This window comes from Anas platyrhynchos, chromosome 16 (genome assembly GCF_047663525.1).
Source record: "Anas platyrhynchos isolate ZD024472 breed Pekin duck chromosome 16, IASCAAS_PekinDuck_T2T, whole genome shotgun sequence".
Lineage (NCBI taxonomy): Eukaryota > Metazoa > Chordata > Aves > Anseriformes > Anatidae > Anas > Anas platyrhynchos.
Window position 1 is genome coordinate 2399782 of NC_092602.1, and position 22780 is coordinate 2422561.

Here is a 22780-nt window from a genome sequence, read left to right on the forward strand (position 1 = left end):
CGCGGGGGGTTCGACGGCGAGGAGAGGAAGGCGGGAGGGAGCCGCCCCGGCTCGTCAAGGGGGCGCGCTGAGGGCGGGGGGGGGGCCGGCCCCGGGAAGTGAGGAAGGGGGGGGGGGGGGGGGGCGGTTGTGAGGGGCCGGGCCCGGCGTGAGGCGAGGAGAAGCCGGCGTGAGGAGAAGCGGAGCCGGGCCGAGCCCAGCCGGCCGCCGGGGGAAAGAAGGAAGGCTGGCTCGCTGCGGCGGCCGCTCGCAGGGCAGGAGGAGGCTCCGCCGCTGGCTCCCCGCCGTGGTGGCCCTGGGCTGCTGGGCGCCCCGCGCCATGTTCTCGGTGCTGTCCTACGGCAGGCTGGTGGCCCGGGCGGTGCTGGGCGGCCTCTCGCAAACCGACTCCCGCGATTACAGCCTGGTGACGGCCAGCTGCGGCTTCGGCAAAGATTTCCGCAAGGGCATCCTGAAGAAAGGCATGTGCTACGGGGATGACGCCTGCTTCGTGGCCAGGCACCGCTCGGCTGATGTGTTGGGTGAGTACCCGGGGGGGGGGACACACCGGGCCCGGCTTGGTGGCTGTGGCGCAGCCGGGCCGCGGACAAAGAGACGCAGCCCGGCCTCGCTTGCCCTCTCTGTGTTTTGCGACTCTCACGCTTTATGAGCTGGGTCTCTTCTGCTTGGATCAGGTGCTTTGGGGTCTGCAGGGTTCCTGCCAAAAAGGTGATCCTAAATGGTTGCTTTCTGCTGAATTCTCTAACATAGGAAAGCATGAGGCTTCTGGTCATGCTCCTTGCTTCCCATCCTCTCTTTCTCACACTATATGATGCCCTTTCTCAGCACGCCGTTGGCACAAGGTGGTGCGGAGGCCGGGAGCCTAGGCCCTGCCTTTCACCTGTAGCTGCCTGCCAGGCCTGCTGGCTCCCAAGGCCAGAGAAACTCCTTCCAGTGCCTTTTGCTCTCTTTGTCTCCCTAAAAGCTCAGCAAGCTCCATGTGGCGTTTGCATTTCCATGTAAAAGACCACTGAATCATGAGCTTCCTTATTCCAGCGCGTGCCGTGTCCTTGTCAAGTGAAAGGCAAAGTGACATTGAGACTGGTTTCAAATGTCAAACTTCAGTTTCGGTGTTTGTTGTGGCCTGGTTGCTTGCTCTGGTTTGGGCTCATCTGTAAAATGAATCCCAACCAGTTCAAATTTTTACAAGTGGTGGATAATAGTAGATAATCAACGGAATCTGTGGTTTATGAGCGGCGTTGCCTTTGACAGTGCTTGACCTTTCTCCTGTGTAGTCAAGGTTGAATTTGGCAGACACTCTGGAAAAGTTAGCTTTTCAGTGACTCAAGTACATTTACCACAAATTTGACATTAAAATAAAAAAACTTTTTTTCCTGTCACTTTAAATTTAAAAAATGCTGGGGTTGCCCTGCAGTGCCTCCTGATGTGACAGCCCTTGGTGAGTCTGGAACCCAGTGCTGTCACTGTAACCTGCTTTCCATTTAATGTAGCTGAAACGTTTTTTTGCCAGGAAGCTGTAGCTGGCTGCTAGGTAACAGTATTGCCTGTTATTCTGAAGGGAGCTGATACTCTAACAGTGATGCTGCAGCTCCCAGGAGGTGTGGGAAACCCCCCGATGCATGTAGACATCCTGCATCTTTTCTTGTGCCAGTCCCAAAGGAACTTTTTCCATTAAAATCAGCTGTTGGGCAGCCGTGCTCCAGCATGTGACTGAGGCTGGCTGCCTTGGAGCTCTTACTAGGCCAGCGCTGATAAATAGCTCAGCAATTGGTATCTGCCCTTAAGAGAAATGCAGAGCATGCTTCACGCATAGATGGACTTTTTGCACGGGGAAGAGAGTAGATTTAGATCCATCGCACGGTATTTAGGGTTTTTGGCCATATTTGGCAGTTACCATATGCGGACTTACAGCTTGTCGTGGCTTCCCACTGGAATCAGCAGAGTTGCATTGCTGAGTTTGTCTTTGCATTAATTTTCATGGCAACTTGGTAACAAACAGTTATAACTCCGCTAAGGCTCAAGCAGCAAGGACAGCTTCGTACTAGGATGTCTAGTATCAAGAAGACAAGTTTAAATAGAAAAGCTGCCCTCCTCCTGTGAAGCTATTTTCACGTTCCTTATTGCTTTTCTGCTATTAATGTGTGCCACTAAACCAAAAACCACTGTATTCTGCAAGCATTAACGCTCAGGATGGTTTCTGATGCAATCTAACTTGATGCTTTTTCTTCATCAGTAGTTCTTAAGCCTGAACATAGCAGTTTTCCCCTTGTTTCTGCCATTACTGTCACATCTTTGCTCTCCCTTTCTCACCAAATCTTCAACCAAGGGAGGGAGTTTCAGCACCAGTGTCTTCCTGCCCTCAAATCCCCTTGCTCTCATTGCAAATCTGAGGTTCCTTAAGTTTTGTGTGTGCTTGTGTGAGCCTCATAAATCCTGTACCAACTTTATACTTGCCTAACTTTGCCCCTTGGCAGAACTACCTGGGCTGAACCTCCCTGAAGCTTTACCAGCTTCATTTTTTTCAGCATTAGTTTAATGAAGAGGTCAAGTGACTTGAGTGAAAGTGAATGCTGGGTGCAATAATACTTGTAGAGAAAAGTAAATGTCAGGCGTACCTCTTGGGGTTAGCCTGCATCGGTGGTCATCAGTGACCACGCTGTACCAGATAATGGATTTAAAACCCTTCCGTGCCCGTCTTTTCCAGAATCAATATATGGAAAGCATGCCTGTGTGGGATGGGCTATGGGTGTGGTGTTCCAGTGAAAGAGCTACTCCCAGCCACTTGGCATGAGTGCTTGCTTGGGCATTCATTTTCTTAGGTCAAACAAAAGTTGACTGGGGCTCAAGAGGCATCCTGTTTATAGCAGATACAACAATGCCAAGCGCTTCTTTTGTTTTCTGTATGCTGTATGGTCTGAAGGGTGAAAATGCAAGTGTCTTCTAGTCTGTCCTTAGCCTTTCACTGTAAGAGAAAGAAAAGACGAAGATATCTGCATGTTATTTCCAACCCTCCTGTAGCTGTTCAAGGCTTGATAAGGCTTGTTAGGGATGTGCTTGAAGCCTTGGGTCTTTGTCTCTTTGACTTCTGGCCGGTACCTACCGGTTCAATTTGCATGTTTCTTCCCATCCTGAGCTTGGGGAAGAATAAGGAACTCAAATCCCTGGTGTTTCCTTTGGGATCACTCCAAGAAAAGGAAATAGCTTTACTGTTACTGTTAATCTCTGGAGCTCTGTGATTCAGGCCTGTGTTTGCTTCTTGCTGCTGCTTGCACCTTTCTGTGTGTTCACTGCTGGTGTCTTTATTGTCCGGACCCTCAGAAAGCTACAGAATAACAAGATCAAAATACTGAAATATCTTCCTGACCTGGTAGACGTTTCTGTACCTGTTCACATCTGAAACCACGCCTCTGTGACTTCCAAGGGTGTCAGTGTTTTTCAAAGCTGAAAAACAAAACTCTTCAGAAACTGACACCTTCGTTTCTTTCTAGTTAGGGTATGAGTAGTTCTTGGTGCAGAGGGAGTAACACATGACTTGAAAATGAACTTTAGAAAACATTTCACTTATTTAACAAAACAAGCTTGGACAGTTAAGTGCTGAGCTCTTTCACGCTGGCGATCTTTTCCTGTTGTTGGGATCTGTCTTTTCTTGCTTATTCCTGCCTTATCGGGCTCCCGATCTCTATACTATTTTTTAATGGATTTTCCAAAGTGTGTGACTCATTAGAGAAACGTTACAGCAACCAAGCGTGCATCTCGTGACAGCATCACTTCTGCAGTGTCTGCTGGGCAGGAGTTTGGGTGTAGCCTGTGTGACTTGACGACTCTTCCAAACTATTTCTGTCCCGCAGTAGTAGGAAAAAACTCTTTGGCAGCGGGGTGCTGTTTGTCCACCGCGAGTTAAAATTTGGCAGCTGTTCTATCTGCTGCAAATCTTGATTTTTTTGGGGAGGAGAAGGGGGAAATGGAGGGCAGCAACTCTAAACTGAAAGGAATGGCATCGTATTTGAAAATTGAGTTTGTCATCTGCCTGCCTGGGAGGTATGTAAACCTCTAGGGTGGTGAAGCCCCCGGAATATTTTTAGTCCTGCTGAGAAAAGTAAACTGCAAAATGTAAAAGGATTTGTAGATGAAATGTCAGTGTTGTCCCAGCAACTACAGAGGAGGAAGGGATTCTTCCTCTGGTGCCTGAAGGTCACGTAAGACTACGTTAAGTGGTTTATTTGGTGTCATACCTGTTAAAGAGATTGCTGCTTGAACTTTGCATGCTAAAGGAGGCAAGTGGCCGGCTTGTTTCAGAGTGCTGTCTTACCTCCTCTCTTGGGAGAACTCAAGGCATTTTAGAGGGAATAATCAGTGATTTGGAAAAAAAAAAAAAACAAAAAAAAACAAGTTGTATGTGTCATAATAGTCCAAACCATTTTTTTTAACGTGAGGAAAAATATTGTCATTTGTAGAGAAACCAGAGGTTATTGAGAAACATCCCCACTAACAGCCTCACTGATTCACTTGTCAGGGCAGCTAACCCAAATGTCAGCAGGGCTGTTCTGGAGTAGCATTTAACATAACCTCTTAGAAATGTAGCAGCTTGCTCTCTGAGAATGAAACTAAAATCTGATTGTTCCAACAGATTATGTACCCCTGTTTCTGGATGGGCCTGGGACACAGCGTATTCTCATCACAATTTACAGCTGAACTCTTAATTTAGGTGTAAGGGCTCCTGATGCTTGTTGATAGTGGTCGCTTTTCCATTCATAAGCAGATCTTAGAGGTTGCTGCTTGAAAGAAAAGCAGGTTCTGTCAGAGATTACAGAAGGAAATAAGCAAAGGAGAACACAGCACAGCAGGTGAGGCATTAATTGCAGTGAATGTTGCAGATATCCACAACTTTATTTTGGTTCATCTACACCACTGATACTGTGAGCCTGAAATTACTGGGGCAGTGAGCACTTTGGAGCCTGGCTGATGTCTGTGCTACGCTACCTGTCCCTTCCCAGCACTTAAATGCAAACTGCTGGGAGCAGCTCAGCTCCAAAGCAGTGCCTTGGGGTTGCTCAACACCTCGAGAGGTCGAGCAGTTCTGGCTGTGGAGGGAAGTTTATACAGAACTCTGCGATAAAAACAACAACAAAAAAGCTTATAACTGTCAAAATCCACTGAGCATATTTCTCTGACTCGAATACAACAGGTGGGAGAGAGAGCTGGTACAAACCTGTTTCCTGAACAGCTGTGTATTGCAGCAGGAAAAAAAAATGATGAGGAACTGCTGCTTTTTCTTGGAAGTAGGTGCACGATGCAATGCTTTCAGTTTCTCCTTCAGTCTGTGCTTCAACGCTTCTCACCTTGCCTCTTGCTTTGTGTTCCTCCTAATTGCCTGGCCATTTATTCTCCCCGTACCTTTGTAGTTAATGCAAGGGTGGTTAAGGACTGGTATGAATTCTAAAATACACAGCATGAATAAGCACCTTCTCCTTTTGTAACTAGCTACCAGCCGCACGCAACCTGCCTTTGGGGATTTGTATTCCACCAGGTGATTTCTTTGTCAGATCTGAAGGGGGGAGTTGGAGGAAGAGCCACCACTTGGCTGTAACACGGTGATCCCGTGAGGGTGATCCCGTATGTGCTGCCAGCGGTGCTGCTGGGGGGGGTTAGTGCTGGGGCTGGGCATGTGACTGCCTTTGGATGGAGAGCTGTGGGACTTATCTTGTCACTGATAAAACAAGAAATCTTATCGGGTTATCTCCATTCTGATCTGTTGACAAATATTAGATGCTGTATTTCAAACTTGTGCAGTGCAGTAGATTGGGCTTTGTTACCATTTTTGTCGGTCTTCTGTATCTGATGCGAGATAATTCCAGTTGCAGAAATAGACCATTTTGATGTTCTTTTATCTGTGATTCATCGCTAATTCAGGTAAGGAAGGCTCTCAAGAAACTTAAAGTTCGGCAGGATGAGTGGAACATCTTACAAAGTTAATTGTGTGCTCATGCAAATGCAGCTCCTGATTGCACACATGCACCTTCCTGGTGCTTCCGTGTGCGCATTCTTCTTAGCTGCGAGGCAATATTTTGAAGTTTTTTGAGAGATTTTTGGGACAGTGATACTTTTGGCTTCTGGCCATGGGCAGGTTCGTTTGCCAGCCAGCCACAACTTCCACTCGGAAAGCTCTTTCTGTGAAACAGTTTGATTAATGTCATGGTTTTGTTCTGAACTCCAAGCTTGTGGCGTTTTTATTTGCTCTGAATGAGGCAGAACATCTGGATCTGACATAAAATGAAACATAAGTCAGCGTGCAGTGAAGAGCCCGTATTGCCAGTCTCAGCACTTGCTGGCTGCTCCTGGGCTTCTGCAGCTAACCCTACACAGGGCTGGCAGTCAAAACATTCCATTTGCATTTCAGCTGGCATTTTATCCCGGGTGCTTTTAGCATTTCAAAAGCTTTTTTTTTTTTTTTTTTTTTTTTTTTTTTTTTTTTTTTTTTTTTTTTATCAAATTTTGATGCCAGTATCTTCACGTGCTCGGTTTCAGCGCTGCTGCATCAGTCAGCGTGCCTTGTTGTGAAGCTTCCTTACAACTTTCCCTGTCCCAGTGTACAACTCCTTAGGAGGCTCAGGAGCTGGTTTTGGGGCTGACACGTGCAGCCCGTGTTTAATCTGGCAGCAGTGGTTGTGTATTTTCCAGCAGAAGGCGATGGAGTTGTAGAGTTAACTCTCACTGACTCTGGGAGGTCTCTGTGATCTAGTTAACTGGAGAAGCTCATTGGAAGTAATTTATTGTGAAATTTTCAATGGCTTTATTTACAGTGGTTGTTCATCTAGCCACAGGCATTTCACTATCTCATGTGGACGTTTGTGCACTTACTTTCTGCAGAGGCTGAAGCAGGGAATATCCAAATAGATATTCTGTATAAAACTTCCTGATTTACTGAATAGCTTAGTAAAATCAAAGATTTTACGCAGTTCAATTTCACTAATTCTTTTGTCAGTCACACAGTTTGTTTTAAATACCCAGTGATTGATATTTCATAAGATGGGCAAGTAAAATGTGGATACTGGAGGGCAATACTTACTTTCTTGGTGGTGAAAGGTAAGAAAATCAAAACCTGAGTAACTTCTTTTGTTAGAATAACAGCTATTTAGAATTTTTCCTTTTTTGTTTTTCCTTCTATTAAAACAAAGCTACTCTAAATGAGTACAGCTTGGCATCATTCCTTGCTGGTGATGCTGCTGGTGTCAGTACCCATGAATTTCCCTTGGGTGATAGAGAAAGAACAAGCTAGGATGTAGGAACTGGTCCGTTTTGTGAGTCACACTTTCAGTTCTTGCTGCTTCTGGAGCTTGAACCATCTCATGTACTTCTGCTCCGTGTTTGCTGTGTATCAGATCTCACAAAGCTTTTTTCAAACTGTATTTTCAGCTGTGTTTTTCAGTAGCAGTGTATTTAAAAGTCACATCCTCCTTCCCCGTAAAATCGACCAGTTCATACTGAGAATTTAAAGATAATGTTTTTATTTAAAAACTGTGCTGAAGGTAGGTCCTGATGGCAGTGGTGATCCCTGGCTCGGTGCCTGAGCAGGAGGAAGTGGCCGCCTGCTGGGGCGGCGTTTGTGCACCACGCTCCAGGAGCCAACAAGGTCACAGCTTAAATGAAATGAACCAACCTGTCTTTAAAAAGTGCAGTAAAAAACAAACTGCAGGAACTCCACGTTGGTCAAATTGGGTGAGGACGAGCAGTCGATGGCGGCGGTGAGGTGCTGAGGAGGTGGTGAGAGATTGAGTGCAGGCCTGCCCTGCTCCCGTGCGAGATGGGGAAGGAGCTCATGGCCACGACTGTCTCCTTGCTTCTTACTCAGACACTGCTCCCCTAGGAGTGGTGAGAAGCGAAGTCAGGACCTTCAGGTGGACTGCCTAGAGGAGGGCTTTTGGGAAAGCAGCTTTAGGATGCTCTGCTGGCTGTTTGCAGCTTCCAGGAGGCAGGCAGAGCTGCTGCAGGGCTCAGGACAGCGTGAAGTGTGCTGCCATGAGTATGGTTCAGGTTTCCTGCCTGAAGTGAGAAGTGAGCAAAGAAGATTACGTGGCATGCTCTTATTTTCACTTTAAAATTGAGGTAGGTTTTGATAATTAACCTGACCAGGTGCTTTCTCTGGTGACTTGCTTTCCCACACTGAGTACTAATGCTCTGGTTTCTGTTTAAGTATTTCCTGAGAAGGCTGAAGCCAAGTTGACTTACTGAGCCTTTGAGGGAACTCCCTAACATCTCATGAGCTTGTTCTGTATCAACCTGAGGAACCAAAAGTACTGTCTGCCCAGTAGCTGTCAAACACTGCCCTTTTGGTTAACCCCATTAAGCCTGTCCCTGAAGTGATTCTTGCTGTAATCAGCCAGCAAAGTTCCAGCAGGATTGTGCTCATTTCAAAGGAAAAAAAGCTGCTGCTGTGGTAGCTTAATGTAAAGCGAGCAGTCACCCAAACTGATGCTCGGCTGCTATTTCAAGTTGTAGGTCAGAGTGGGAACACTTTTCTTGTTGATCTCTTACTCCAGGCTTGTTTGAGCAGCGGCAGAAAGCAAAGGTTTAATCCAGCGTTAACCTGGAGCTGCGGGACCAGGGAAGGCAGGTTGGTTTGCTCAGGCATCGTGGGGAAGCCAGGAAGCTTTAGCAGGAGCTTCGTTCCAGGGACTGCCCCGAAGAGGGGAGCTCAGGGACCTGCCTCCCTGCTCTGTTCTTCTAAGAAAGCGACCGGACAAAGCAGGTGTCCGAAAGGTTGTGCACTATTTTTGGGAGAAATCTGATTAATGTTGATAGGCTGTTGAGAATCTGGATGTAGCCTCCGGTCAGATTAGAGTTGGTGCCAAGGGCTGCTCTAAACCTCCCGTCTCAGTTTCAGGTGGTGACCAACGTGAAGGGCGTTTGCAGATGAGGCAAACTGAGTTTTACCACTTCAGTCACATTTTTTGTGCCTCTGCTAATAGTGGTTTTCTTTCTGATGCCTGAAAATCAGCACAATCTGAGCTCTGAGACTGGTTCATTGCACCTTTATCATGAACACACCATTTTAGCTTTACTTTCCTGCAGAAACCTGGGCTGGAAGTGGCCAGCCCCTTACGTGCTGAAGATCAAAAAGATTTGGGAAGGAGTTCTGATTAGAAATATTTTGCTCTCATAAATAGTACTTCACGCTTCCAGCAGCATTTTAACTTTAGCATTAAAGCTGATCAAAGAAATTCAAAATACTTGGAAGCCACGTGGGCAGCAGAATATCATTTACTGTCAGTGACTGGTCACAGTAGATAAAAATGAAGACAAAGCTCCGTGCGAGCGAGCCCATGACACTTGCCACAAGTGTTGGAACTGGATAATTAAACCATTTCTTTTTCCTGATGGCCACTCACCTTCATTTTTTGTTACCCGCTTCAAAATAAATTTAAAAGCTCTTTTCATTTCTTAAAGGTCAGTGATAATTTTCCTAACTTTGTGTGTGTGTCATGTATTGTAGCATTTCTCACTTGGGAATTCAGCTGCGATTTCTTTCTCCCTCACTTTTAGAAATCCATTTCCCTCTGTTTTTTGGGGATCAATGTCTCTTCGCTCCTGCTGCACAGCCCTTTATCATTAGCTTGCCCAGTTCTTTTTTCCTATGCCATGGAAAGATCTCCGATTGCAGCCTGATAGGTCCTAGTGCCACCTCGCACACATTCTCCCTGAGGCACCAGGGGTCAAAGTTTCTCTGGAAACTTCGTAGTTGGCTGAAAACTGCTAAACTGTGTTTGAGGAAGCTGCAGTGGGGGCACTGCTGCTGTTCTTATGACACGATGTGTGCCTGGACAGAGCTCAGAATGCTGAGGGTCTGATGTGCAGTATCTGCTGTGTTGCTCCCGACCCGGTTCAGTTTTATCTGTTGTAATATTTGTCTGACAGATGCCCAAACTGATTTTCCTCTGCATATGAGACAGCAAAAGCACTTTTCTTGCTCTTATTTCCACCTATTTCCTCATCAAACCACTATGAACAGTGATTGACCCAACTGTTTGTCTCTCCTTGGCCATGCCATGTGCATCTCTGGTTGCTCAGAATGTTCCAACCTTTGGCAGAATTGTTCGAGTTTTCTCATGTCTGCACTGTTTTGAGTGACGATGGAAATTTATGGGGCCATGATCAGTTTTCCTTCTTTTCCTTGGCTAAAGTTTTAAGCAACAAATTGTCCTTGCAGACGTAGGTACTAGCATTGTGCTGGTTTGTCTGTTGTTTCTTATTTATTTATTTAATGGAGATTTAGTTTTTGCAGAAATGGATAGTACTAAGTAGAAAAACGTCATTCTTATTGTGAGCAGGTAGCTCGAGGAGAAACTTCGGGGCGTTGACTAGTGGGGAAGATCTTTATCATTTCAATCCTATTAAAAAATCTTAATGACCTTCACATTTAAAACTAATCATCGCTCTTTTCTTCCCTTTTAATGGGCTAACCAAAGGTTAATATGATTGAATTCCTTCCAAAATTCCACATCAGTTTTCCCTCTAGTGAAGTCAGCTGTCTCCTTGTGAAGTTCACATCATTTGACTTGTACCTTCTTTTTAGCAATTCTGATGGTGTACAGAGCTTTGTCTGGCAGCTGATATCAGAAATCATCTTAAAAATGTTTAGTGATTTATTTCCCTTAATCAATTTTTTTTCTTTCAAGCAGGTGCCTTGTTCTGCCTTTCAGATATTGAATGCCATAAGTCATGACAAAAGTTAAAAACCTCATTTTGCAAACCATTTCTGTTCATGTAACTCTTGTTTTCTGGTTTTTGTTTTGTTTTTCTAGGGGTAGCAGATGGTGTCGGTGGCTGGAGAGACTATGGGGTTGACCCTTCTCAATTCTCAGGGACTCTAATGCGAACATGTGAACGTTTAGTGAAAGAAGGACGGTTTGTACCAAGTAATCCTGTCGGGATTCTCACTGCAGGTTACTGTGAGCTGCTGCAGAACAAAGTACCTTTGCTTGGTAAGAGAGCAGAAACATGTGAATTGCATGTGTTGTGTGCTACCTTGACATGTACTTAATTATATACAAAAAATATATACAAAAATATCTGTATATAAATATCTGTATATGAAATATAGAATATTCAAGTCTTTGTGTGTGAAGGGTGGCAATTCACCAATGCTTGCAGAGTTTGAAAAATGAGTTTGGCAGTAGAGGCTGCTATGGCACGCACTCCTTGTATAAATAGCTCTTCTCCATTGAAACCTCGTAAGGGTTGTTTGTGGCTTTTTGTTTAAGCTGTGCAAGTAAAAATGTTTTCTGGTGATAGCTGGATGCAGTTCTACTTGCTCCTTGCCCTACTGCTCCCGTTGCCTTTTATGTCCAACGAACTTTAAGCCTAACAGCTTGACTTAAATAATTTATGTCGTATGATCACTGATACCCTGGATTTTTTTTATAATTCCTTGCAGGGGAATCTTTACATATTTTTCTTCTGAAAGCAAACAAAAGTAGGTGCTTAGCATGTCCTGTGTCAAACCTGATTTTAGGCAGTGCTTCCAGCTGCCTGGGAATGGTGAACAGATAGGGAGGCGAAGCGTGGCCTCAGCTGACAACCTTGAAAACGGAACACGTTTCTAAAGGGCGGGTGACCTCTTACGCACCAAGAAAGTGTTACCCTGTGTGATATGCATGCTTCTCACCTGACCTTAAACTTCTCTGCCAGAAGAGCGCTGTGTAAGCTATATTTAGCGCCTCTGCTGAGCTTAGGAACAGATGTTCTTGCATTATATGCCCAAAGAATAGGTTCAAATCTCAGTGACACGTAAGGTCACTTCTAAAACAGCAGTGGTCGTTAATTCCATCAGGATTTTGCGTGTCTGATAGTGCTCATCTGTGCGAGGCAGATGCAGCTGGAAGCGACCCCGAATGCGGGCCACTGGTGAGAGCTCTCAGCACTCCCTGCAGACAGAGGCAGCCCCGTGTGGCTTGACCTTTCGAGGGCTGAAACGCGGCGTATGCTGAGTCACAAGATCTGCATTCCACACGTGGCCTCCTAGTTACACTGTGCTAATACAGTTAAAATGTGAAACTAATGATCCTCAGCGCTTCTCCTGGAAGAAAATACCACTACCAAGAGCAGTATTTTTAGAGGTAGAAAAAAAAAAAACCACCTCTGGAGCTACCACAGCAACGAGCAGTTAGAATTTATTTGAAATAAAGTGGAGGGAGAGGACTTCATTAGGGAGGATTCATTAGGCATGAACTTTTCCTTCCTGTTGTGTTTTGCCTTGATGTTTAGTTCATCAGAATTGAATCTAGCAAATTATTTTTAAAACAAGACTGAAGTGGGAGGAAATTGTGCCATGTATTTAAAAGCTATTCTTATCATCGCAGAGCAATCTTGGATGGTGTCATATATAAAATATGAATCTTCCCTTAAATACTGCTTTGACTTACCATTCACCAAGAGTGGAGAAGGTCGTGTATATTCACCAGAGAACAAATTAAGTGCAGGGTTTTGTGGGGAACTCCCTGGATTGGAGGTGAAACATCCAGAACAGGTGATGCCTCAGGCCAGCTGGACTCGTCTTGTAGGCAAGCCTGATCATACGTTTAGCTCATCAGAAGTCTGTGGTCTGTCCGAGACACAGATGTGCTTGGAAACTTCTGCTGCAAGAGCATAAGGATAGAAGATGAACCAGAAAACTGTTTGTTAGCAGATGGCATGGGGAATTCTGATGAAGGCAGTTTGAAGTCAGGAAGAAATGCTGTAGCTGTGTTTCACACTCATCAGGAGTTAACGCTCTTCTGGTGGTAGTGCTCCTGTTGGCAGAAATTAAGCAAGCACTGTTTTTCTGTGAGTGCATGGGTATCTCTGCTGTAATTTCTGTGGTTTGCCACCAAAGTTGACAGCTGCCTCCCCATGAAGGAATCGAGAATGCTGTGGTTGCTGCAGGCATGGCTGGGGTAACACGGGGTATGGTTGACAAGTAGCCACGTTTCCGTTCTTCCTTTAATCCGGAACAGGATTTGTCTCCAGAACATGTTTTCTTTAGACTTGTGGAGTTAGTGCCCTGAACGCTTGACAGGGTTATTATTTTTTCAAACAAAGAAGGTAGCTCTGCAGAGCCAGGCTGTAGTGAAAAGTGTGCTCATGTTCTGACAAGAATAATGGATTGCTATCTGAAGCTGCTTGCAACCAAGTATTTAATTGGAGTGTTTTATTTACAGCGGGGGAGTAAAAATGTGCGGAGAACACCTAGCATTGTGTGGATGCTACTGGAATTCTATTCTCTTAATGCTTTCAGAATTTCAGTATTATAAGTGACTTCTGTAAATCCAGTCTTATAGCAGAATGTGCTGACATATGTTGGGATGGGGAAGTGTAAATGAAGTGGAACAAAACAGGTATTTGTCAGCATGACGTGTTTACCAAAATCAAAGCCAGTATATAATTTTTTTTTGCATTAATCATAATAATTTCCATTTATCCTGATCTCTAAGCTTTGATAAATATCTAAATAGTTGGATTATGGCTGAAGTCAGTGAAAGAATAAGGGCTGTGTGTAAGGCTCGCTCCAGTTACGATGTTCTGTTTGCTTGCAGGAAGCAGTACAGCTTGTATAGTAGTTCTGGACAGAACAAGTCATCGTTTACATACAGCCAACTTGGGAGATTCTGGATTTTTGGTAGTCAGAGGAGGAGAAGTAGTACATCGTTCTGATGAACAGCAGCATTACTTCAACACTCCGTTCCAACTGTCAATAGCTCCACCAGAAGCAGAAGGAGTTGTCTTAAGTGACAGGTAAGAAAGGAGAAGATCTTAAATTTTTAATCTGTGTATGTGATCAGCTCTCAAAAGGTTGTGGCTTTACTGTCTTGAGAGCTTCTCGTATAATGCAGCACAGCATGTGGGATTTAAATGTGCCCAAGAAAAGGTTCTAATATCTGCCCTTCTATCTTTAAGGTACCGTGAACACTTCTTACTGTGTACTTACTCAATTTTTGTAAGCTGTTGCAGTCAAAATGCATTGGGTTTGTGCTCATTCATTCAATATAGAGTGTTCCTGCAGTTTGTGGTGTTCAGATCCACGGACCAACACTGCACAATGGAGCTGCTACAATGAAGGCTGCAGCCGGTGATTGTGCCGCCCGCCCTGCACGAGTGCCTTGTCTTATCAGCGGCTTTCCTTCCCCGTCCCTGTCTGTGCTCTCTTGAGACTGGTTTGGAGTACGCTAATTTAGGTATCTTGGCAGCGAGGTAGCAAGTGCTTGAAGAATAGAGCAGAGGGACATGTGACTGTAACTCGTGTTTCCAAGCCGCTGTGTCTCCAGCAGCATATTGTATTTGACCAAAACGAGCAAAACTCTTGTTTGGCGGAACACCAAGCTGGGAAATGAGAGTAATAGGAAAGGACAATCTGTTCACAGAAATGAGTTGTTTCAAAGACAGACTTGTACTTGAGTCTTCCCCGAAGAATGTCAGGCTGATAAAAATCCTGTGACTGCGTGAAGTCTAACCAGTAAAATAAAATAAAAGTGAAGAAAAAAAAACAGCTTTCACATACGTATTAAAATACTGCTCTCAAATCAATGGTTATACAGTCATTAAAGTGATACCCCTCTTCTAAATACAGAAGGATGATAAAAGGATCTTAAAAGAGAGACCACAGTAAAGAGAGAAAGCAACTTAAACTTTTTTTTATTTTTTTTTTTAATCTGGAGGCTTGTGCCTTAAGGGTTGTAACTTCTAATACCAAAATAGCTCTTTTTGAAAATGCTGCTTGAAAGCTGTTGAAACACCTGATCATTCTTGCTTGTGGCTTTGTTACGTCATCCTAAGACTGCAGGGAGGAAACCAGCGTAAAACCCTGAAATGAGAACCCTTAAATAATCTAGTGTCTTTATTAGGCTAAGATTAAGTGGTTGTTTGGAGTTCCAGAACTATTAAAACCTTAATAGTTCTGAAATTCAGTGTCTTGTTCAAAAAATAGCACAAGGATAGCTGATAACATGATAACGTCCAGTGGAAGTCAGGAAAGCAAAGTAATCTGAGTCATCCCACATTAAGGAAAGTGCAAGATAAATGAGCTCCCACACTTCGGTTCTGAATCATGATTATAGCTTTCTGGCTAGTTCCTGCGCTGTTCTTGACATTAATTAGTACTTGTGCTTGTTGTCTAAATGCTTCTCCAGTATTTTTTTAATTCATTGTTCCAGTTAAATGTTTAAATTCGGCTACATATGGGGATAGGCAGGCGATCTTAACTCTAACCTTGTTGACGGTGCACAGCAGAAGGGCTGCTTTCCTCAGCTGATTGCATGCCACGCCATTTGGCTATGCCAGAAGTCATTTCTGCCTTTTAAAGATCTGTGAAAAATCCTTGAAAATAAAGGTTTTGTAGTTACATTGCTTCTGAGAATTGGATTCTGCAGCAGCATTCATGGCCAGTACAGATATTTTCTGCTGTAATGTATTAAACGTAAGTAGACCAACCAGCTGTGGTCTCCTGGTAGTGATTTCCAGACATGCTTCATGTTCCACTGCAATAGAAAGTGATTCAGAATCCGTAAGTGGCTTGGCCGTTCTGTTAGGAATTGTCCTTTCAAGTACAGCTCTCTACATGTTGAAGATGGGCGAGAAGGAAGCCCTCAGCTGCCATTCCACTTAATGGTTTCCATGGAGACACACTTGTGAAGTGGATTAGTTTGCAGGATTGTTCATCTGGGAATTGTAAATGCAAATCCTTTGTGTAATAGCTGGAACATTACCTGTTTGCAATCACAGGTCTTTTGTTGTAGCTTTCTTGACAAGCTATCCTGGTGCAAAAGCTCCACGGTTGGTGATTATTTCTTTCCTTTCCAGCAAAACATGTAACAATAGCGAGTTACAAAAGCTGTTAATGTGCTGGGCTGACATTGCTTGGTGCCTTAGTGAAAGCTGGAGGCCATTTCATTGACATTACCTGTCATTTTCACAGCCCTGATGCTGCCGATAGTACTTCCTTTGATGTCCAACTTGGAGACATTATTTTGACTGCAACAGACGGACTGTTTGACAACATGCCTGACTACATGATTCTGCAGGAATTAAAAAAGCTGAAAGTAAGTGTGCGTGTACAGTCTGAATCTCGCATCTTTTGCCCTCGTCATCCCTCGCTGTTCCCACCAGTTCTTTCTGAGCACACAGCTTTGTGTTATACGTGAAAGACCCACCACAAAGTGCTGCCCTTTGGAGACTCACCAGCTAACACCACGTGTGAGCAGGGATGTTGGCCCCAAAGTGTCTCTTGAACCCTCACCCAGGTTGAATGCAGAAGCAGCAACGTTGGCAGAAGTTTCCAGAGTAACAGCCAGGAACATGTCACTGACGGGTGCGGTGTGAGGGAGCCACCGGGGGGATAGGGAGAGGTGTTCAGCAGCGGGCACTGCCCTTGGCCAGCTGCTCACAGGCTGCATTTTATCTGCACTTGCAGGTTGTAGATTACATACGTGAAAATACAGCGTTCTCTTTCGGGCCGTTCAGTGGGTGGGGTGAGGCATGAACTTAATTTGGAGGTTTTCTGAGGACTTACAAAACAGCAATTCTAAAGTAATCCGAGCTGTCCGAAGTGTGGGTTGTGTGTGTGCGTGCATGGAACATTTTGAACGTTCTGATAACAAAAATTCGCAGCGACTTTTCCACATTAGTCACCACAAATACTTGTTTTAAATAGTAAAAACACATTAAACTGTTTTAGTTGGGATACGAGCATTTAGCTCGAGGCTATTTACTTACAGAAAGGAAAGTGTACTTAAGAGGTATCAATATGTATAACCTCCCCGGGGAAACTATTTTGATGTTATGAAATGCAAAGAAGTCTCTGTAGAATTACAGTGTGGTTTTAAAAATGCTTTGCCTGCTCTTATCCTGCAGGTACATAACCGAGAGGCGGTGTCAGACAGGGAATGGGGCTTTGCAGACAAAATGTCTGAGGCCTCTGCCTGCATTTGAGGTAGACTCTTGCGTTTCCCCCTCCCTGCAGCCCCTTGCTGCTTTGTCTCGATGCGATGCTCGGGGCTGACATTGAAAAGCGTGTCGCTGTGCTGCGGAGCAGAGCGTGGGATCGTGCTGCAGCACAAGCTGTCACAGGCTTTAACCTGGTTACTGAAGGTAGCAGCAGTGCCGAGGATGTGTCAGCGTGCTGCCGTGCTTTGCAGGGACCGGTTTGCTCGTCTCTGACCTGCGTGGCTGTTACTTGGGCTGTAGCTGCAGCACATTTCTGCTTGCGGTACGCCCACCTTCCCTGCCCTGCGCAGACAGCCGGGTAGCCTGCTACACGCTGGAGAGTCAATTCTCTTCTGGAAAAAAATCGAGCTCCACCTATTGGCCTGTTTGGGAAAGGCACTGAGGTTCCCTGTCAGGTAGGAAGTTCAGCCAAAAGTTAATCGTGTAAGAGCCTGCTAAGTCCCCGGGCTGCAGGGAAGACTTTCTGAGATGACAATGTCGTGTCATGTTGGCTCGAGTAAGAAAAATACTGGAGTAAAGCAACAGGGATACTGGGAAAAAAAACAAAAACAAAAACAAAAAAGTGAAATGCCATCTGTAAAAAGGTCAGTCTCTCGTTGAAATATTTCTCATCTGTTTTTCAAAGCGTTCCTTCTCCCCCAGGCGTGCTCCTGTTGATTTGGGTAGGAGGCTCAGACTTAAGACTTTCCAGTCAAGGTGTAAAATGTACTTAATTCAGCTGAACCTACTTTGTGAGGGAAAAACGGCTCTTTCAGGGTGAACCACTAGTATTAGCTATCAAATCTGGTTCCCTAAGGTGAGACCGTTTAGTCTATTTTAAGTATTAGTCTTCTGAATTCTAAATGCTACAAATCATCAAAAAAAATGAGTCTTAAAGCTGCTGGTCTAGGCTTCAGTTGTGAAGATTTGCAGTTCTAACCCAAGTTTATTAACTCTAAGACATGGTTAGGTTTTCCTTTGGAACAGAAGGTGATAATCAGAGCCCTAATCTGCGAGAGAGGGCAGTCAGGGATCTGCAAAACCAACGTGCATCAGTGAAGCAACAAGCGATAGATTTATTTATAAAAATAAACTTTGTTTCTCGTTATTTTAGAACTCCAACTACGAGAGCATACAGCAGACTGCGAGAAGCATTGCTGAGCAAGCTCACGAGCTGGCATATGATCCCACTTACATGTCACCATTTGCACAGTTCGCATGTGACAATGGATTGAATGTGAGAGGTAAGATATTTTTTCCCCCCTCCTCCCACTCTTGCTATCTTGAAGAAATCTTGAGCAAAGTTCTGTTTCCAAATCTGATAGGAGAAGAGTGTTAAGAAATGTGGTTGGCAGCAGAGCGCCAATCTAGCGCTCCTGGCTTGGCAAGGACCCCAGCTCCTGATGCAGGTCATCCCAGGCCTCAGCTAATCAGAAGCCTCCTGTGGGGAAGTAGCTGGAACGCAGAGAACTCTGCACTGATTTTTATTTTTTATGGTTTAATCTAATACGTAGGCTCTTGGCCCGAGAACCCAGCCTGATACAAATTCTCCCAGCTCCCAGGAGAACTGCACTTGACCTGTTGTTAGGATTTGTGTGTGGGTTTTCTTGTTGTTAGTGTGTGGGTTTTTTTTTGGTTTTGTTTTGTTTTTAAGTTTCCTATTCTTTTGATGCATTTTAGTTGAGATTCTGCCCACTGTTGGAATTTTGTTGTTCTTTCTGACTCTTCATTAATGTGTCAGTTGTGATCTCTCTTTCCTGTGCTCTACTGGCTAACAGTGATGCTCAGGGTTCTATGTACCTTCTATTAGTTCATGATCTCACTCTGGCTTAAAAGGAGAGAGCTTTTTTTCTAAATGTCATTGTTACCCTCAGTTGTACAGCTGAGAGGAAGTGGAGGAAGCAGAGTTCCCTTGTCTACACGATATATTTTTTGCATATTTAAACCAGCTCAAAAAGAGCTTTCCATGGGGGAACACGACAGGCTAGAGGGGGACAACCCAGTGTGGTTTGACAACAGTTTTATTCTTTCCATATTGCAGGGGGAAAACCAGATGACATCACCGTCCTTCTTTCTATTGTAGCCGAGTACACAGACTGATCTGCCGAGTGCCAGCTTCTGATGTTTTCATTATCCCCGAGCTCCTCGCTTCACGTACGGTTTCCTGCTGGCAGGATTGCTTTTGTCCTTTGCAGCTGATCTCAGCAGCCAGTTTTTGAGCTCGTTGCCTGTCTTGAGACACAACTGAAATCCTTGTTAAGAACCACTCTCGTAGTACACTGGTCTTTGTCTGCCAGCAAGAAATGAAGAAGTTCAAGGCTTGAAGCATGTCTTTCAGAGCTTAGTAATTGTCCATACAAGGGGGAGGATCAATCCCATATCGTTACCGCATTTGAAATGTGACTTACTTTCAGATGAGTAGAATTGGTTTATCATCTTTCAAATTAGATTCAATAGATAAAACCTCTACAGGAGGGCATATTATTCTATCTACTAGAAACATTCACTGTTCATTAAAGGGTATGTTACAGAACACAGTTTCATAAGCATAGTCTTGTTACAGTGATAGCTGAGGTTTCGTGTTTCTAAGTTCTGGTTTTCAGGAGATTTATAACTGCTGTAAACTTTTTGCTCTTGCCATACATGGTGTCAGCCTAGGAGCCTTTTCTAGTACAAAATTTCAAAAACATACTTAGGTCAAGTTATATGGATGCAAATGTGTTGTGATTTCAGGTGCTTAACTGTGATCTTAAAAGTTCTGCAGATCATTCGTCCATAATGGGCCTGATATCTGGATGTTTTGGCTGTGGATAACTTTATTTTTTTTAAAGAAAAATTATAACTCTTGTCTCAAGAAGCCAAGATGGTCAAAGTTGAGATCCTTCGAGCATTTTAACCCATCTCACCAGCACAGGATGACATGGCGTAAATGCTACAGTGGGAGGCTGCACAAAGAACAGATCAGCCTCAACTCTGAACATCTTCACTTTTGGTGGATAACCTTTGTTGTTAACTAAACATGATTTGTGTTAATATTGCCACTCTTGCTTGTGTAGAACAGCACACGCTGGACCAGTTCAAGCCCAGCTGATCCTTGTATTTCTGGCTCTCAACCACGCACCTCTTTGCTTATGCTGTGGCAGCAGCAGTAAGTACATAAATGGAAACAATTAATGAATAATCAGCAAAACTTACATTTCAGTAACTAAAGTTTAGGGTTTTCAGAATGAACCTTAATGATGTTTACAGTTATCTAACAGCCACTTTGCAATATGACATTTCCTTTCGAATACAGTAGCTCACAATTGTTCCCCCCTGTTCCAGCAAGCTTTCCTTTCTTTTCCGAGGTTCATACAAATAGCTGATAGCTGTAAAGATATATATATTTTTGGTCAGTTTTTCATTAACTTTTTTGCTGGTAGAAGAGTATGTAGAAATAAATTAAAGCCATGTTTTTATATATATAAAAAGTCGGGTAATGTTGATGTTTAGGTGAGTGCAGTTAAACTTGGTCAGTAAGTAATCTTACCTGCTCTCAAAAAGGAGATTTTTACTACCTGGTTTATTGTATTAAAACTGTTTAAGTTTGAGGTTACCTCAACTTGTTTAAAGAATTTTTGTGGACTTGTACTGTATATTTGCGTAACTATGTCAAGCTTTTATTTAAGATCATTTAACATGTACCATGTACATGTCATTTTACTATATTTCAATGCATCGTGCTTGTAACAGGCATTTCATTTATAATAAGAATAAGTGATTAATTTGGAAGCTCTTCAGTAATTTATCTGCTATTCCTAAATTGGCGTAATGTTAGCTCTCTATTTTAAATCACCTTGTAATTACTTGTCAAAATGCCTTAACTACCCTAACTTGACCAAAATACTATTTTGGTGAGGGTACGGGGAGGATTCTATTAATGAAGAAAAATTACTTAGTTTCGCGATACATGGAGCAGTGAGTGGTGAATAACTTTGCACAAATTGTCAGTCCTTGTTTTTTAAAACTGAACAAGCTGTATCTAGCTGTCTCGTTAGAAGGAATGTATTCATGCTGCAGTATAGGGCTTTCTTTCTAGCATTTGGGAGGGGTGCTGCTCTCTCAAATCTGGGTATCTTTACATTGTATTCTCCAGTATTTACTCTCGTGTTTCTTTATTAGAGCTGATTTGATCAATTATTCTTTCCCTTGAACTCACCTTAAAACAATGCCCTCGTAGACCTGACCGTTTTGCACTCTTGACCCCTTGCTCTCAGTACGCTCGTGCCCAGCCTTCATTATTTTTTCCCCCCTCTTTCTAGAAGTACAAATTGAGAAATGTTTGTGGATCAGATAAATGAGTATGGCAAAGGTGCTTTACCCCCGAGTGAGATGTTGCATGCGCTGTACTCTGCCTCTGCTGGTCCGGGGTCTGGAACCCTCGATCGGGGAGATTCTGCCACCTTCTCAGAAGCTAAACTGTGCCGCCTGGTGGGTTTGAGTCTACGCCTTGCTGTCTGTGTTAAAGCAGTTCTTAGCTAAGCAGTATCTATAAAGCCATTTGCCTCATATCACGTCATGATTTTTTTAATAAAGAACAAATTTGGATTTTAATTTACAAATCATGAGTTTATCCCTCACTGGACACACCAAAGACCAGTAAAGCTTATAGCTTTTCCATCTGTTTATAAAGCAATACTGTATTATAAAGAATCGATATTTTTATCACATGCTTGTTTTTGTTTTTGTTCTTAAGATGTGCACTCTAAACATATCAAACCTAATTTCTTCCTATGAACTTAAGCTGTCTGCGCACAACAGATTTTTTGGAAGAGGGAACGACAGGGCCCATACTATCAAAATAACTTTAAATGATGCATGAAGCAGTAACACTTCCTAGGAATTAGATTATTGTGACTATTTATGAGAGGAACGTACAAGAAAGGTGTTCTGTGTAATGGAAACACGCTTGAAGGGAGAACAGGCTGACTTTCAGCTGCTGCCGAAGGTTTTTGTTAGCTGTCAGGAGCTGGTTGGTAGGGAGCAGTAATCTGAAGGAAAAGGAAGAGATTTTTAGATACCAGTAACCTACGGTACCATGACAGGTAATAATGCTCGCGGGAGTTGGGATTTCTGCAGCAGTGTTACTGGGTATTTGGGTGAAAAAGGGCTAAGATGTGGTGAATTGGAAAACTCTGTGGTTCTGTGCTACTTTTACGGCTATCTTTGGGAGACCTACAGCATACAGTTTCCCTCTAAATTTGCTTTCTTTGTGTTTCTAAAGAAGGTACGGCAGATAAATAGAAGGGAAGAAAAAAGATTTTGGGACCAGACAGTTATGACTGAGTAAGGGAGAGGGGAGAGGTGAAGGTCTTGCAAAGCTGTAAAGTATTTTGTGATGGAATCTCCATCTCTTGTAATGGACATCCTTTCTCCAGGAAGGAACCAGACTTTGTGCGTGTGTGTGTAGAAACAAACTGTATGAAGTAGTTCTTGCAAAGATAGCTGAAATAATGAAGCAAATCTGAGTCTGTATCTAATGAGGATGCTTTTTTGTTGTTGTTAAAATGAGACTATCATCTATGCTTACATAAGAGGCAATTATGTGAATTTCATGTCTGAGGTATAACTTATGCAGGAATAGTTCTGTAAATACATTTAAATGAATTGTAAAGATATTTAATAAATATAGTATTTATACTAAAATGTGTTTTTTAAAGTAAAGTTGACTGCACAAATTCTGTTTGTTACTGCAGTGACGTTGCTGGTAGCACAGAGCTGCCCAGCCACCACTTCTTGAGGTGTTTGGCTCTCGTTCAGAGCTCTGCGGTGTCCTCAAATCTGTCTGTAA

General features: G+C 43.6%; 1 protein-coding gene across 1 annotated transcript; it reads left to right on the top strand.

Annotated features, from left to right (window-relative positions):
- The first annotated feature begins 97 nt into the window (after positions 1 to 97).
- PPTC7 (protein phosphatase targeting COQ7) lies at positions 98 to 22635 on the top strand. The gene is made up of 6 exons (XM_038187224.2): positions 98 to 521; positions 10800 to 10979; positions 13569 to 13767; positions 15944 to 16067; positions 18065 to 18194; positions 18992 to 22635. The coding sequence occupies exons 1-6, from the start codon at positions 320 to 322 to the stop codon at positions 19048 to 19050; spliced, it is 894 nt and encodes a 297-aa protein (XP_038043152.1). The 5' UTR covers positions 98 to 319; the 3' UTR covers positions 19051 to 22635.
- The last annotated feature ends 145 nt before the right edge of the window (positions 22636 to 22780 follow it).